The sequence below is a fragment of the Jaculus jaculus genome, chromosome 7 (genome assembly GCF_020740685.1).
Source record: "Jaculus jaculus isolate mJacJac1 chromosome 7, mJacJac1.mat.Y.cur, whole genome shotgun sequence".
NCBI classification, from domain to species: domain Eukaryota; kingdom Metazoa; phylum Chordata; class Mammalia; order Rodentia; family Dipodidae; genus Jaculus; species Jaculus jaculus.
The window spans coordinates 98,442,357-98,460,741 of NC_059108.1; the positions used below are offsets into that span (position 1 = coordinate 98,442,357).

The 18,385-nt window shown below is 38.3% G+C and overlaps 1 protein-coding gene across 1 annotated transcript; it reads left to right on the forward strand.

Annotated features, from left to right (window-relative positions):
* Positions 1–267: 267 nt before the first annotated feature.
* Positions 268–8,920, forward strand: C7H14orf28 (chromosome 7 C14orf28 homolog). Its single transcript, XM_045155019.1, has 5 exons — positions 268–336; positions 2,986–3,510; positions 5,294–5,383; positions 6,628–6,762; positions 8,482–8,920. The coding sequence occupies exons 2-5, from the start codon at positions 2,987–2,989 to the stop codon at positions 8,663–8,665; spliced, it is 933 nt and encodes a 310-aa protein (XP_045010954.1). The 5' UTR covers positions 268–336; position 2,986; the 3' UTR covers positions 8,666–8,920.
* The last annotated feature ends 9,465 nt before the right edge of the window (positions 8,921–18,385 follow it).

An 18,385-nucleotide genomic window follows, 5' to 3' on the forward strand; every position in this document is an offset into this window, starting at 1 on the left:
GTTGGCCGGGCCGTGGGGTGCCTGCGCGTCGGGCGGGTGCGGACCCGGGCCTGGGGGGCGGGGGGCGGAGTCCCGGCCGAACCTGCCTCTGTAATACGAAGCGACGTGCCGGTGCCCGAGCCCCGCGCCCCCCCAGGCGGGCCTGGCTCGGGGTCGGGGCCTGGACGCGAGAGAGGCGGAGGTGCTATGGTCGCCGGGCCGGAGCGCGGCGCTCACGCCCGGAGAGGCCGAGGCCGAGGCGGCGGGCGGCGCTAGTCGATGCGGCGGCGGCGGCCCGGGCTCTCCATGACCAGGCGGAGGCGGCGGCGGGGGCGGCGGTCTTTGGTCCCCCAGGAGGTACGGACGCAACCGGGCTGCAGGCGGGGCCAGGCCGGGCGGGCCCGCAGCGCCCCGCGGGGGTGGGCGTGGCCCCGGCGGGAGCGGGACCCTCCTCTCTGCCCCCGCGGCGGGAGCGCGCGTGTTTGCGGGAAGCCTCGGAGCCCATTGGAGGCCGGCCGGGCTCCGGGGACAGGTGGTCCGTCCCCGCCCGCCGGCCGTGCGGCGTGGCCGGGGACGTGACGGCAGGCGCGGGGGAGGTTGGGGGACTTTTCTAAGCTCACTGGAGCTGAAGGTCGGCGAGGAAAAGCAGCCGACTTCATCCTGCACTGCTGCCAACTCAGTGCCCGGCCTTCCTGGTGATGAGACAGAAAACATAAGGCAATTTTCAGTAAAACTCTGCGACAGTTCTCTTTAAAAAAAAAAAAAAAAAAAAAGAATTGCAGTTTACTTTTGAATAAACCTCTGAGTTGCTGCTGACATTAGATTTAAGTGTACTCTAGTTCTTCCAGTCTCTACTCTGAAGTTTTGAAGTTAGGTTCGTGATTTACATACCATTGCGGTTTAAGTTATATGTAATTTTGTTTTCTTTTGTTTTCTTTTGTTTTTTCGTGGCAGGGTCTCACTATAGCCCAGGCTGCCCTCGAACTCACAGCGACCCTCCTACTCAGCCTTAACAATGCCGGCTTGTTTGAGATTTTAACTAATGCTTTCAAGAGCAATGCTTTCCATTTGTTCATATCCAAGAGATAATGTGAGAAAAATAGTAAAAATTTACTCTTCCTTTACAAGACAATATGTAGGTGTCTGAACTCAAGCTCTGTAAGCAGTCAAGCCTAGCTATACATGTGTGCATCATTAAAAGTTTTTTTCTTCTTAAAAATATTTGAATACCTTCATGATTTTTTAAAAAAAATCTTTTAAATGGATTGAGTCTGTTTCTGTTAGAAAGAAATGAGTTTTATTTTCTTGGGCTTCAGATTTGCCACACCCTCTAATTTCTAATGACTAGGACCAATGTGGTAGCAGGCTATATATAAGGTTCTATATTTCAAACTATATATATACATATATATATAACCTTCCATACTTCAAACACTCTCTCTCTCTCTCTCTCTCTCTCTCTCTCTCTCTCTCTCTCTATATATATATATATATATATATATATATATATATATATATATTCAGTATTGAATATTTTGGAGTCAGCAGTATCTTGCCTGAAGTGGAAAAAACTGCGCATGTGCGTTTTAATATATTGTAGAACTGAAGTTTTAATCTGCTAGTATTGCTAAAAGTTTTCTTTATTTTTTTTTTTTAAGGTAGGGTCTCAGTTTAGCCCAGGCTGACCTGGAACTCACTCTGTAGCCCCAGACTGGGCTTGAACTCACAGTGATGCTTCTACCTCTGCCTCCTACGTACTGAGATTAAAGGCGTGCACCACCGCCACACCCGTGGCGGAAGAATTTTGAACTTAATTTTGTGCACAAAACTTAGGTCTGCAGCATTATTGAGGTTGGGGTCCATGTGGCGACTGGGAGAAGGTGACTCTTGGAAAGATGCTCAAAATAAGCTCAAAGTACACTGACCTTAGTCACTTCTTTCTCTATTTCTATTGCTCAAATGCAAGCCTTTTGACATAAAATACACTTTTTTGTAAAATTAACATGTTTTAAAGCAGTCTTTTAATTTATACATTTGCTTGTCCCAAGTAAAATAAAGAAACTTTTTCAACCCAATTTCAGTAGGAACTTTTGTTTTTGTTTTTGTTTTTCGAGGTAGGGTGCCAGGCTGACCTGGAATTCACAATGGAGTCTCAGGGTGGCCTTGAACTCACAGAGATCCTCCTACCTCTGCCTCCCGAGTGCTGGGATTAAAGGCGTGCGCCACCACGCTCGGCAGTAGGAACTACTTTTAAAAATTGCTTTACATGTGACCCAAAGACATTTATTAAAATAATGTCAGTTAGCCTGCGTATGTTATGGTATATGCCTTTAAGCCCAGCTCTTAGGAGGCAGAGGTAGGCGAATTGCTGTGAGTTCCAGGTCAGCCTTGTCTAGAGAGAGATTCTTCCTTGAAAAAAAAAAACAAAAATTATGATAATATTGTCACCGAGTTTGAACATGCTTGGTTATCTTCAAGGTTAGGGAAGGGATAGGTGGTGGTTTACTGAGGGGAGGGACTTTACTCCCAGACATGCAGAGGGGAGAACCAGGATTCTTTTCAAGTTCTGAAACAAAAGTTTCGTAATATAGCCTCTTTTGTTAAAATGATGTCTAGTACAATTCTCAATTGAAGAAAAATATGCAGCATGAATAGAAATATTAGGTAAACTACTAGCCCAGTTTTGGGGTTTTTTTTTTTTGTCCTTTTTATTTTTATTTTTTTGTGCTTTTTGTCATTTTGGGAGGCTACCAAACAGATTTAATTTGAATCTTTAAGTAGTTTTTTTTTTTTTTTTGAGGTAGGGTCTCACTTTAGCCCTCGCTGACTTGTAATTCACTATGCAGTCTTAGGCTGTCCTCAAACTGACAGCGATCCTCCTACTTCTGCCTCCTGAGTGCTGGTATTACAGGCGTGTGTCACCATGCCTGGCTTCAAGTAGATTTTATTTGCACTTATGCATATCTCATGCATTTACATGCTTTGTTTTAAACTTTTAAAATACAGGATGAAGACACTGTTTGAAGAGATCAAAGCATCAATTAAAAATAACTATAACCAAGATCGATCATTTTGGAGGCCTGTTCTTCCTTGGGGAGGGGTTTTTACTATCAAAGCTGGCCGCAAAGCAGTATCCTGTATGCCACTCTATGTTGAAATAAGACTGAAAAATACCTGCACTATAGATGGATTCTTGATGCTACTGTATGTCATTCTTAATGAAAATGAGAACTTCCCCAGGGAACTGTCTCTCCACTTTGGCCGGGAGTTTATAGACTGTTTTCTGTATTTAATGGACACGTACAGTTTTACAACTGTGAAGCTTCTTTGGATTTGGGACAAGATGGAAAAGCAGCAGTACAAATCTGAAGTTCATAAGACTTCACTAATAATTGATTTGTTTGGAAATGAGCATGACAATTTCACAAAAAACCTTGAAAATCTCATGTCCACTATTCAGGAGAGTTACTGTTCCAACTGGCGATGTCCGACTCGAGTGCAGGAAGATCAGCAACGCACAATTAGTATAAAGTAAGCCACCTAATATTTTTTTCCCACTTTTTAAAAATGAACATTGCTTTGCATACATCTGCTTAAATACAAAACCACCTGCAAATTTCTTAGTAGCAAGGAATAACTCAGGATGGAAAGTGATTTATTTTTAGTCTCAGTTTAATAATACGTCTAGGTAATTCTTTGTGTCATAGCTAAAAACCTTTTATGTGTTTTGTCTATTTATGTTGGTCTCTATCAGGAAGGGTAGTTCCACCTGAACAAGAGGATGGAAAATACTCTTTCATGAGAAGGCTAAGGCGTATTAATAGAAATCCCAAAGTTGGCATATCACCTGGAGAGAGGTAACTATGAGGAGCTGTTACAGTAACTGGGAAAGGCAGGAACCAGCTGAGTGTTTTGGCTGTCACACAAAAGGCAGACCTCCAGGCTGATAAATAAATGACAGTGAGAAAAGCCAAGCTGGCAAGCCCTGGGGTAGTGTGGGGAAGCATTAAAGTCCCAGTGGAAGAACAGCAGACCCAAGCATGTTGACAGAAAGGGAATATGGCCCCAGTCAAGAAAAGCAACTTAATTATACCATTAGGAAATAAATGTACATTGTACACCCTAATTAACTTGTTAAGCTTGTGTTTTTCTGGAATATGTTTTATCCCTTTCCCTGTACTGCTGATTAGATGGTGTTAACTTCTGAATCTATCAGAAGAAAATGTTCTTTTTTTCTGTGTCATAATGACTACAGTGTTTCATAATATTTTTTTTAAAGTATCTTGCTTATCTGTTTAAAAACTACAAATATTTATAATTCTGCTGTAACACTAGTAATTTATATTCTCACAATATTTTCATCAGACTCTAACTTTTTAAAGCATCTGCTTACCTTTTATAATATCTCATTTAAAATAATCTGAGGTTTCTTCACCAATGAGGTAACTGACTGTAACTGAAATCAGTACTGTTGTGACTTGCATTCAGGTAAGTAGCAACTACTGCATACCTCAGGATCAGTTTACAGAAAATGGCTGTGTTTCTTAGAAAACTATATGATACTTCTTGAGCTCAGCTGGTGTCTTTTTATACTGTCTGCAGATAATACAAAGCTGTTCAGGCATGGTTACCTGTGACTGTAATCCCAGCACATAGGAAATTGAGGCAGGAAGATTGCTTTGCCATGAGTTAGGGGCAAGCTTGTACTACAGAATGAATTCCAGGCCAGCAAAGGTTAAGTAAGATTATGTTTCAAGAAAACAAAGTGGCTGGGGTGATGGGATGCTTGCTTGCATAGCCTACTAGCGTAGGTTCAATTCCCCCCAGTCTCCTATGTAAAACCAGATGCAGAAAGTAATGTTGAATCTCTGGCATTCCATTTGCAGTGGCGAGAGACCCTGCCATGCCCATACATACACATGCAAATAAATATTTAAAAATATTTTATTTTCAAACAGAAAGGGAAGGAAAGAGAGAATGGGCACTCCAGGGCCTCTCGCCACTGCAAACACACTCCAGACTCATGCACCACTTTGTACATCTGGCTTTATGTGGGTGCCGGGGAATCAAACCCATGCCATCAGACTTTGTAGGCAAGTGCCTTTTTTAACTACTGGGCCATCTCTCCAGCCCATAAGTAAAAAGATTTTTAAGGACAATAAAATAAAGAAAAACCAAAGGTAGAAAACAGGTTATGTGTAATTGGTATAGTTAGTTCTGCTGATAGTGGATTGACCTATATATAATTTGTTTTCCTAATAATATATTGACCTGTAAATTCTGAAGTGTTTCTTATATTTTACAATTATTGTAGCCCTCCCCAAGAAATTCCGCATGGAAACTTAGTACGACTGGCTGTGGATGAGTTATTCTGTTCCAAAATTGAACTATGTGAAGAGCGTGGGTGAGTATATGGTAGACATTTAAAATGAAATTACTTCTGTTGTGTGTAGGGAAATCTGGACTAAGGTGCTCCTTTAAGTTAATGCATTGTGCTAGCAGCCTAAATATTTAGGTAACCTTAATAGTCTTTCAGTCCTACTAACAAACTTAGTTTAGTACATCATCTTAAGTTGTGATTTTCTTGTCAAATATAACAATGTATATAATATAGTACTATAGCCAATTGACGAATATGAAGCAAATGCCTTTTCTTTTTTTTTTCCTCATTGCTGAGTAGGTACAATAAAACCTTGGTTAACCGGAACCCAGCTAATCAGGACCCTCAATTAACTGGACTATTTTCTGCATACCTCATTTAGGAGAAAGGTAAATGACAACCAAAAAAATTAACATAGTAAAAAATGTCAAAAGGATATAACATATTTATCTCAGTTGTAGCAATTTCTGTGTCATATTACTGTGTGATTAGAATTAATATTTAAAAGAATGACCCTGTAAAATAATTACAAAAGAAGGCAAGATAGCCGGGTGTGGTGGCACACACCTTTAATCCCAGCACTTGGGAGGCAGAGGTAGGAGGATCGCTGTGAGTTCGAGGCTACCCTGAGACTACATAGTGAATTCCAGGTCAGCCTGGGCCAGAGTGAGACCCTACCTCAGAAAAAAAAAAAAAAAAAGAAGGAAAGATAAAATTACATTAATATTTTTAGGACCAGAAAATGAAATTACATATATTAGCACCAAGTACTAAAACAAATGGGTCTCTGTTTACTTTAGCGAAGTCAGTAATATTTGTTAGCCAGAATACTGTACCCTGAGCATTCCGGTTAATCAAGATTTTACTGTATGATTGTCTTTTGTGTGTGATCAATATGCATAGTACCCAGAATACTAAGGAAAGAGAATTGGTTTTGTGCTAATAGAAGATCCTAAATGGGAAAAAATGTGCCTATAAATACAAGCTTTTGTAACAGTTTAACAGATTTGCACTGACAATTCTTACTGGAAGTTACTGGCTCTACCAGAAGTTTTTAAAGTATCACTTTTAGAATAGAGAACATACCTGGTAAAACCTCCAAGACCAGGAAAGTAAGGTAATGGTAATAAAATAGCCATACCATTACCCATATCTCTAGTGGGACAACTCTTCTTAGTACAAAATTAAAGATAATTCAGAAGTGTTGGAAAGCAGCCTTGTCCCAAGTGAAATAATGTTCATGGCCATTTTGCCGTTTTTCATTTTAGATGTGGTGGCTTAAGAGAATTTTCCCAACGAGTTTTCTGCCATGGGGCACCCCCCTTTGTTGTGTTAAATATGCAACATTGGAAATCTGAAGATCTGGCATATGTACCCTATTACTTGGATTTATCAGATCACAAGTAGGTGACTTTCTTTTTCTTTTTTTAAGGTAGGGTCTCACTCTAACCCAGGCTGACCTAGAATTCACTGTGTAGTCTCAGGGTGGCCTCAAACTCAGGGCAATCCTCCTACCTCTGCCTCCCAAGTGCTGGGATTAAAGTGATTTTTTTTCTTGATTTGCTTGTTTTAAACAACAAGCAAAAAAAAAAAAAACACCCAACAAAAACAGGTATCATGCTTTGATTAGACCTTAAGAAGATATTGTTGAGACAGGCATGACATAAAGTAAGCAAACAAATGCTGGTGATTTTGCTATTTCAAGTCAAATTGGAGGTCAACCTTTTGTTTTAAACTTTTTTCTTTTTTGGGGGGGTCCCTTTCAGGGTAGTGTCTTGCTGTAGCCCAGGTTGACCTGGAATTAGTCTCAGGCTGGCCTAGAACTCACAGCTGTGCTCCTACCTCAGCTTTCTGAGTGCTGGAATTAAAGGTGTGCGTCACCACACCTGGAAAGATCTTTTTTTAAATTTTTTATTTTTATTTATTTGCAGAGAGAGGGGGAGAGAGAGAATGGGCACACCAGGTCCTCTAGCCTCTGCAAAAGAGCTCAGATGCACGCACCACTTTGTGCATCTAGCTTTACGTGGGTCCTTAGGCTTTGCAGACAAGCACCTTAACCTCTAAGCTCTCTCTCCAGCCTGAAGGTCAAACTTTAAACATAACTTTTTACTTGGTATTATAAATAAAAGTAAGTACATACAATCCAGAACTAAGTGTTCTTTTGACTTTGATCTTTAAAAGATTTTTGTAAATGTTTCCTCCTTTTTAATAGACAATACAGATTGTGTTAATCTAGGAATAGAGATTTATTCTTAAATTATATCACTTAGTAAAAATATTTTGTCTGGGCATGGTGGTGCACACCTTTAATCCAGCACTTGGGACAGAATTAGGAGGATTTTGTAAGTTTGAGGCCAGCTTGAGGACTACATAGTGAATTCCAGGTCAGCCTAGGCTAGAGTGAGACCCTACCTAGAAAAACCAATACATACATACATACATACATACATACATACATGCATACTGCCAACTACAGTGCATGATATATATGTGTCACTACTTTTTTTCAGGGGCTAGAATGCAGATAATCTCATTTTATTAAAAGCAACTATGCAGATTGCATTCTCCCCACCAGTCTCATCGATGTTTCCTTCCCCCCCCCCCTTTCTTTTTGGTTTTTCGAGGTAGGGTCTCACTCTAGCCCAGACTGACCTTGAATTCACTATGGAGTCTCAGAGTAGCCTCGAACTCACAGTGATCATCCTACCTCTGCCTCCTGAGTGCTGGGATTAAAGGCGTGTGACACCACACCTGGCTCACTTTTATTTCTTTATGTAAGGGCCACTGAAGAGACAGCTCAGGAGTAGAGTGCTTGCTTACCATGAATGATGCTGTAAGTTCAGTCTTCAACTGGCACCACTAAAGAAAAAGAACCTAAGGAATTTTATTTTATTTATTTATTTATTGCTTTTTCAAGGTAGGGTCCCACTCTAGCTCAGGCTGACCTGGAATTCACTATGTAGTTTCAGGGTGGCCTCGAACTCATGGTGATTCTTCTACCTCTGCCTCCCCAGTGCTGGGATTAAGGCATGTGCCACCATGCCCAGCTTGAACCTAAGGAATTTTTATCATTAAAACAAAGTGTGACAATTTTCTGCTACATTTTGCCATTTAATTTGCAGGTATTTGTTGGAAGGTGCCACATTATTTAACAAAGAAGAACATCATTATTCTGCAGCTTTCCAGATCGATGGACATTGGATGCACTATGATGGTCTCAGAAATGTGAATTTAATTTTGTTAAATAAACCCCCAGAGTTTCTCCTCTTGTCATCATTGGTTTATATTCGAGCAACAGAGAAATAAATATAGACTGATGCTAAATTAAATTGTTCTCCCGCCTGCCCATGCACCCCTAGATGAAGGGCTTTCATTGTGTGTATACTTGGTATCCAAGGAAACAGTTCAACTATACTAGTTTCAGAGATGTATTTTTCAGTGTTTAGGCCAAGGTAAATGTTTTTAATGAAAGATCTATGCAAAATTATTTGTAATTTCTTTTTTTATATTTTTGGGTTATTTTTTATAGAAGTATATATTATGTTGAAATAAAATGTATCTTGTGGCCTTTGTATTTTATATTTTATATATACCTCAACAGTTAATACAAGAAAATACATTGTCATTGGAATTTAATTTTTTTTTCTTTTTGAATATTCTATCAAAACTTGGGTAAAAGTATTTTAGTCATCTGACTATTTTTCTTTACCTTACCTCACTATAATCAAAAGTGCACTGTTGGATTCAGTATGGATGTGAATGTACAATTTACAGATAGCTTAGTTCATTTACCCATTGCTTTACCTAATTTCCTTGCAGCCATTTGAACAAATATTGATGTGAAATTTTTTGTGTACACTCATTCTTCATAGTAACAAATTACCACACCTACTTGTTAAACCTGCCAGGGAATTTCAAGCATTAACTAAGCTTCCAACTTCATTGTTAAAAACAAACTATATAACCTAAGTATCCTTTTAAGTAAATAGTAGAAATTCTCCAATAAGTTACTTTGCAGATAAGGCAACTATCAGAAATATCAGACAATTGGATATTTACTAGTGTTGGGCTAACAATAAAAATGTCCTTACATATATGAGAAAAATAGTTACCCAGGAATATTTCTTCTGGTTAAGTGTTATATTAACACAGAGGAAGAACTACTAACATGTTAGAGTAACACCTCCTGGATCCTGGTTTGTAGTGCCATACATGCAAGTCACAGAACACTACTTAGACTTTTGTGTCATGCTTTTGTTGGAATTCAAGGAAAAAAAAGATTCTCAAGGGAAAAACTTTTTGAAGCTTAACACTTTTGATTTTTGTGTTTCCATTATAATAAACGTATGTATACTTCAGGTTTTGGGTTAGGATTAGGTGCAATGTATTTGAAGACTTCACATGACAACACAGATCACTGCCATATACCAAACTGCCGAAGATTTAATAGTAATTACATTTGACATTTATTGCTATAGTGCCATGTTGAGATAACTTAATGTAAGGATGGATAAATGTGGGTGAAACACTGCCGAGACTGCCTCAATTTGAGTAAATACTATGAATAGTTTTTACATAAAGATAAAAATATATTTTTATAAAAATTATGTTGCCCAGGGCTTATTTAAATAGTTGCCCCAGGAGTGATAAATAGGATTTTCTAGTAATAACATATTGCATGAGTCAAAGTATGCAAAACAGTATGCGTACATAGTGTAATTACATTATTAATGATCCAGTTATTCCTAATGTTGGTTCTTACAGGAATTGCACTTTATTTGGAATATGAGGTTCTTATAAAATGACTTGCCTACCTCACAGGGTTGTTGTGAGGGTTAAGATGCTTGTTAAAATCTTGACTACCTTGAACATGCTAATAAAAGACATTTTCCTACCTCTTTCATGTACAGGCAGTCTCCCAGATTCTCTTACTAAGGAACTACCTGGATTAAAAAGTTTAAGAGGACTTGAGAGAAAGTTTAGTGTTTAAGACACTTGCTTGCAAAGACAAAGGACCCAGGTTCAATTCCCCAGGACCCATGTAAGCCAGATGCACAAGGTGGCATATGTGTCTAGAGTTTGTTTGCAGTGGCTGGAAGCCCTGGTGTGCCCATTCTTTCTTTCTCTCTCACTTTTCTCTCTCCCTCTTGAATGAATAAATAAATAAAATAAAATGTTTAAAAATTTCAGGGGTCAGTGTAGTAGTACATACCTTTAATCCCGGCACTGGGGAGGCTGAGGTAAGAGGTTCACCATGAGTTTGAGGACAGCCTGAGACTACATAGTGAATTCCAATTCAGCTTGGGCTAGAGTGAGACCCTATGTCAAAAAAAAAAAAAGGTTCACTTCCACTCCAGTATATAAGGACACAAGCTGTAAATGTTGGGTATGTGATCAAATCTGTTATATAATTGGCAGTTCTTTGTAAAGAGCTTATGGACTATAAGGTAGAGTAAGCAGTTCCTATAAAATGACTGACTTAGTATTACTAAAGTATAACCAAAATAAGCATGTTTTTTGTCAGTAGTCAACATTTGAAATCAACACCCAATTCTCTTCTCCCCAAATTACATGGTGCTTAAAGATTATCTGAGGGTTGGAGAGATGGCTTAGCAGTTAAGATAGTTGCTGGCAAAGCCAAAGGACCCAGGTTAGATTCCTCAGGACCCATGTAAGCCAGCTGAACAAAGGGGCACATGCATCTGGAGTTCATTGGCAGTGGCTGGAGGCCCTGACACACCCATTCTCTATCTCTCTCTCTAATAAAAGAATATTTAAGATTTACACTAAGATCTTAAGTGGTGGGGTTCTTACATCTTACCCAAGAGACTCGGGGACAGCTTTCTTCCTGTGGTTTGAATGGACAGTATTTCTTCTAAAATTCATGGGAATTGGCAGGTGGTGTGGAATTGTGGGGCCTTGAATAGTAGATGCCCTTACAAACGGATTGGAGAAAATAACTGTGGCCCTTCTGTCCTGCCACTGCAAGATGACACAGCAAGAAGACCTTTGTCAGATGCTAGACTGATCCTGGGCTTCCCAGCTTCAAGAACTGTAACAAATTTCTGTCTTTAAATTTCACAGTTTGGAGGTGTTATGGACTCATAAACACACTAAGGCTAGACATAGGCTCACACCTTTAAATCCCAGCACTCAGGAGGCAGAGGTAGGAGGATCACTTTGAGTTCAAGGCCATCCTGAGACTATGTAGTGAATTCCAGGGCAGCCTGAGCTAGAGTGAGACTCTACCTTGAAAAACAACAAAAAAAAAAACAAACCTAAGGTATTAACTTCAAATGTAATTTGGTCCTGGGAGAAACAAACTTGCTGTTTCAAGGGTGCTGGGGAGTAAGTAGGGACACCTCTATACCTAAATGGTTTTACATGCTAATATCACCTAAGGATATATAGTAGGTTATTTACCTTAAAATGAATAATTAGTCGTATTGTCAGTTGCTCCCTCAACAAGGTGTTCTTCAGGGATCAAGAGGAATTTTATTCCTACTGTACTATTGAGGTCTCTGGGATTCTACAAAGGGAATTATTTCCTCAGCCTTTATTTTGTTGACCTAAGTCAGGTATAATATATAGGTGAAAAGTGATTCACTCTTCTCAATCTTTTGAAAATCTTAATTGACATATTAAAATTTCATGGGCTTTTTGTTTTGGAGATAGGGTCTCATTATGTAGCTCATGCCACTCCAAACTTGCAATCTGCCTGCCTAAGCCTCCAAGTACTGGGATTTTTTACACTATGGAAATACGTAGTACATTATTCATAGCCTACTATGCCACAGAACACCAGAACTTATTTCTCCCATCTAACTATCATGTAGTACCCCTTGATTGATGTTTCCCTAACATTCCCTTACCTCTGCCTAGCCACTACTGTAGTCTCAGCATTTATGAGGTCGTTTGTTTAGTCCATATTGAGTGAAATATTTGTGCTTATGTACTTCATGTATTTTCATTTGACATTCTGACAGGTTCTAGCCATGTTATAAATGACAAAACTTAATTTTTAAAAATATTTTTAATAATTTTATTTATTTGAGAGAGAGAACATGGGGACACCAGGACACTCTGACCACTGCAAACGAACTCCAGATACATGTGCTACCACGTACATCTGGCCTATGTGGTTCTGGGGAAATGAATCTGGATCCTTGGGCTTCATAGGCAAGTGCCTTAACCACAACGCATCTCTCCAGCCTCCCAAAATTTCATTTTTAATGGTTGAATAGTAGTCTGTGCATGTGTGTGTGTAGTCTTTATGTACTCATCAGTTGGACATTTTGTTTCCATTTTCTGGCTATTAATAATAGTGCTTTAATTGGGCATGGTGGCACACGCCTTTAATCCCAATGCCCAGAAGACAGGAGGATCATTGTGAGTTTGAGGCCACTCTGAAACTACATAATGAATTCCAGGTCAGCCTGGGCTAGAGCCAGACCCTACCTCGATAAACCAAAAAAAAGTGCTTACAGTAAACACAGGAGTCTAAGATATATAGTCGGCAAATATTTTCTCCCTTTTTCTATTTTGTTTTCTATTGTTTTGTTTACTTTTTTTGTAAAGATATTTCATTTATATGAGAGAGGGGAAGAAAGACAGAATGTATGAGAATATGAATGAAAATGAATGAGCACTCCAGGGCTGCATACAAACTCCAGTTGCATGTGCCACTTTACATCTGGCTTTAGGTGAGTACTGGGGGATCAAACCTGAGCCAGTAGGCTTTACATGCAAGTATTATTAATCACTGAGCCATCTCCCTAGCCTTTGTTGTTTCATTTACCATGGAGTAGCTTTGATATAAACACATGTCAATTTTTACTTTTATTTTCTGTGCTATGAGAGTATTATTCAAACAGGTTCTTGCCCATTCAAATGCCTTGAAATATTTCCTTTGCTTTCTTCTTGTTTGAGCTTCAGGTCTTACATTTAAGTCTTTGATCCATTTTGAGTCTATTTTTATAACTAGAGAGATCATGGTCTAATTTTATTCTTCTGCATATGGATGTAATGTCCCCAGTACCATTGATGGCAAAGACTATCCTGCCTCCAGTGTATGTTCTTGCCACCTTTTCCAAAATCATTTGGCTATAAAATGTATTGATTTATTTACAGGCTCTTTCCATTGGTTAATATGTCTTTCAATGTACAACACTATTTTTGTAGTATCAATTGTAATGTCTCTTTCTTATCTTTGGTTTTCAGCTTCCTTCATGACTTGCAGGTACCAAAATGATTGGTCTTACAATGACTTCTGGGTAATGGGAAAGTTCTCTGTTCATGTCTTAGAGGGCTGGGCGGAGGGGCAGAACTTAGAAAGCATCCACTTAGCCAAGAAATCTTAAATGTCTTAATACATACTCTCTTCAAAATACACATGTATAAAATGCTTTATTTCATAAACAACACACTAAATTGTCAAGCTGTATCTGTTAAGTTCCAACTTCACACTGGAGTGGCCCTCATCAAGAACACAGTAGAGGGAGTTACTTGGCATTCTCATTGAACATTTTTTTATGCAAAGCAGCCCCTAGTACTTCTCTTATCCACAATCTGATTGATACATATTGCTTTGTTAATTATGATATACAATTTCAGAGCCATTTACTGGGAAGTAGCTCACAGATTAACATAGTATCAGAATCTCCTCTTTTAGTGAAATCCCATCTGGTTTGTCGTTTACTACTTCCTTAAAGACATCCAGGGCATAGGGGCTGGGGAGATAGCACAGTTATTAAAATGCTTGCTTCACTAGCATGAGGACTTGATTTTTATCTCCAATAGCCACGTAAATATCGGAGGCTGTCTTCTGGCCTTTACAGGCACATGCAACTATTCCCATGTAGACATACATACACACATACGCTAAAAAAAAAAAAAAAAAAAAAAAGCCTGGACGTAAAGAAAAAAACTGTTGTTTGCAAGAGAACAAGTGAAACTAGAAATCATTGTATTATGCAAAATAATCCAGACTCAAAAAAGCAAATACTGCACTTTTTTTAAAAAAAAATTTTATTTATTTATTTGACAGCAACAGACAGAGAGAGAAAGACAGATAGAGGGAGGGAGAGAGAATGGGCGCGCCAGGGCTTCCAGCCTCTGCAAATGAACTCCAGAAGCACGCTCCCCCTTGTGCATCTGGCTAACGTGGGACCTGGGGAACCGAGCCTCGAACCGGGATCCTTAGGCTTCACAGGCAAGCGCTTAACCGCTAAGCCATCTCTCCAGCCCAACACTTTGTGGAATCTAGAATTTTTTTAAATTTTTGTTTATTTATTTGAGAGCAACAGACAGAAAGAGAAAGAGGCATAGAGAAAGAGTGGACACACCAGGGCCTCCAGCCACTGCAAACGAACTCTAGATGCATATGCCACCTTATGCATCTGGCTTATGTGGGTAGTGGGGAGTCAAGCCTCAAACCGGGGTCCTTAGACTTCACAGGCAAGCGCTTAACTGCTAAGCCATCTCTCCAGTCCCTGGAATCTACATTTTTTAAAAGACATAAAAGTAGAAGGAGGATCACTGAAAAGAGAAAGGGGATCAGTAGTGGGGGGGGGCAGCAAGAAAAGTAATGTGAGGGGAGTATGAGCAAAGTTGATGAAATTTATGTATAAAAATGTCAGAATGGGGGCTGGAGAGATGGCTCAGCGGTGTGCCAGATGCACAAGGGGACGCACATGTCTGGAGTTCATTTGCAGCAGCTGGAAGCCCTGGTGCGTCCATTCTCTCTGTCTGCCGCTCTCAAATAAATAAAAATAAGCCAAAAAAATTATTTAAAAAAATGTCAGAATGGAATCTATTGCTAATATGTATGTCATGTGGGTCTTAATTTGTTTGTTTACAGCCCCTACTATGGGACTTCTGGTCATGGCATGCTGACCATAACAGCCAGGGAATCCTCTGGGATACTGCCTTGTCTGCTTCAAGACAACCTTTCTTCTAATTATCTAATCTAAATGGACAGAACCTGAGCTTACTTGTAATCCTTTTGTGCCTGTTTTGTTTAGCAAACATCTGAATGTAAAGCAGAATTTTGTACAAATTCATATTTTCATTATAATTGGTCAACAATGACATAAAGGATTGTTGCCACACACTCACCTCAACCCTTCCTTCCTTTCTTCCTTTTTTATTTTATTTTTTGACAGGGTCTCTCTATGCTGCTCAGGTTAGCCTGAAACCTAGCCCAGCCTCCAATGTGCTTGGAATATAGGCGTGTGCCACCAAACTCACTATACCTCAATTTTTTTTGGTGGGAGGATTTTGAGGTAGGGTTTCACACTAGTTCAGGCTGACCTGGAATTCACTATGTAGTCTCAGGGTGGCCACTCAGCCATCCTCCTACCTCTGCCTCCTGAGTGCTAGGATTAAAGGCATGTGCCACCACGCCCAGCTCTCAATTTTTGAGGCCACTATCAAAAAGAATTTAAGAGGCTGGGGAAATGGTCTAGCAGTTAAGGCATTTGCCTGTGAAGCCTAAGGACCCCAGTTCGATTCCCCTGGACGCATGTTACCCAGATGCACAAGAGGCGCTTGCATCTAGAGTTCGTTTGCAGTGGCTAGAGGCCCTGCCGTGCCCATTCTCTCTTCCTCTCTATCTGTCTCTTTCTCTCTCAAAAAAACAAATAAATAAAATATTAAAAAAGGAATTTAAGGAAAAAAAAGAATTTAAGGTTTGAACTAGGTTAGTTCACTTGATGACAATTACTTTATAATACACATTTGCATTACATTTTCCAATTTTATTTTAAACATTTCACATGAAATGAAATTTAACCATAATCATTACAGAGCATTACTAACTATGCAGAAAGAACTTATAAAATAAAAAACAAAATAATACAATCTTCAACAAGTAAATGCCATTTTATGATGTAAACAAAAATAAAATGAAACCCTGATGCTACAAAGTACATATTCAGAGGTAAAATACAGGTACAAAAAACATTTAAACATCAACATCACCCACAACTAAGTCACATTCTTTGCAAAAGAGTACAAATATTAGTACTCTACATCTACAAAACTTCGGAATCTGGATAAAATCAGAACCATCTCTGGTTTATGGTACAGCATACTTCATAAGGCAAAAATATAGGCGTTGTCATCCAGTTCTTTAATTTCACTTGTATTTTAAGGCAAACTTGGAACTTTTTGCTTAGTATTTTTAAATAAATGGGACTTTACACATGATACCTGACAAAATTAACAATAAGTTTTCTCTAAATGTTGAAGACATATGGATATGTAATATAAAAGACATGGAGAACAATTTTTCTCTCTGCAGAGATGTAAACTGGATTTTTATTTGACTCCATATTCACACTAGTAAGATTTGTAAACCTCTTATATTTGAAATGTATTGACTTACTGCATTCTTCAGCCTTTTCAAATATGCATCATACAGAATCAATATAATATAAGTGAAAATCCAATAAATACCCAGCGACAGAATTCTTACTAGCTATATCAGGTCTACTTAAAGTGCTATTTATAAAGGGAAAGAAAAGGTTAAGTAGTAGAACTGGATGTTAACTTGACATGTGACATCTTGGAATTTTTTAACTTTCTGACTAGAGAGGATATAAAGGTTATCACAAGTTTATTGAACTTTCAGCAGTAAGTTTATTGTAGAATCTGATTTTCCTGAAAATGAGCACTTTGGTGACAATACTAGGAACCCACTACCAAAACTGAAAATAAATACAGAATGACATGCACATATATTTTCCTCGATGTTACCTAGAGTTTTGATATCCTAGAAAATAGTGGCTGTTGCTTTTATTTAAGTTTTTGTTTATTCCTATAGTTTTGTTTTCCTTTAGAAAGTACATTATCCAATTCTAGAAAGGGTGGCATTCTTATAGAATTAGACTTTTCATAATCTTCACATCATTAAAACTTAATGAAACACTAAATAATGCATACATAAACTAGGTCTTTAGTATCTACTTATGAATTAGATTATAGATTACTAGATAGTTATTGGGGTACAGGGCTCCTCCACTGTGTTTTTCTCTTTTGAGTGAAGATTAGATCATATTTACGTTTTAGTAGATACTTCCACAGCATCTAACATAATTATTTCATACAGTAGGCCTTTCATATGTGTCAAGCTATCAAAATAAACTTTTAAAACTTAGTGTCAATTTTCTATTATTTGATACCACTTTTAATCATTTAATATTCATTCATATTTGAAGCATTAGTAACAACAAATAGAACTTGTACATAAATACCCTTTGGGCTAACCTTAAAAAAATCAACTAAGCCTTATTACTATTCCCAACAAATATTAAATAGGCAAACAGTACTTAAAAATTCAGTTGCTATTACATAATTATAGTTGCAATTGATTAGATTTATTTCAATTTCACCCTACCTCTTCCAGAATTTTTCTGGGCAGTCTTAAATTGCTTTCCTGTCTTTGATTGGATATATATATTTATTTCTAATAACCTTAAATCCAAGGATTTTTAACCTAACATTTAATCCTTTTAACAAGGAAACTCATAGCTTGACATCCATAATTTGTCAGCACAGTATTCGTTATAAAACTTCTCACAGATTTGCAAGAGGGAGTTTTACTGTTCACTTACTAGCTGTCAGGTTGGAGAAGAGCTCTGGTTTTTATAAACAATGAGAATCCTAAAAACCAATGTATTTCTAAATTTTGAATGTTACTTTGTTTTCCACTTCAAATGTTTTTAAAATTGTCCACTGGCACATGGCTCCTCCTAGTGCTCAAGATGCTGTACATTAAGTTCTCAACCAAAATAAAATTTAATATTTTAAAAACAATGATCAGTATATACTTTTGATCTAATTTACCAAATATATTTTATAATAATGATAGAGGAAACAAGACATGAATGAAACATTAAAACAGAATGATTGCTGTAGATGTGTTTACAATTAAAATAATTTTCTAGTCCATCAAATTCTCTCATCTTCTGGGAAGAGGAATTAAAAGTTGTATTAAAAGATATATTTAATGACTGATATAAACAA

Bases quoted from the DNA above. Each gene is read 5' to 3' on its own strand.
- C7H14orf28 (XM_045155019.1), top strand. From the start codon at position 2,987: ATGAAGACACTGTTTGAAGAGATCAAAGCATCAATTAAAAATAACTAT. The intron at 3,511-5,293 runs GTAAGCCACCTA...CAATTATTGTAG, and splicing joins CAACGCACAATTAGTATAAA to CCCTCCCCAAGAAATTCCGC. The intron at 6,763-8,481 runs GTAGGTGACTTT...TTTAATTTGCAG, and splicing joins TTGGATTTATCAGATCACAA to GTATTTGTTGGAAGGTGCCA.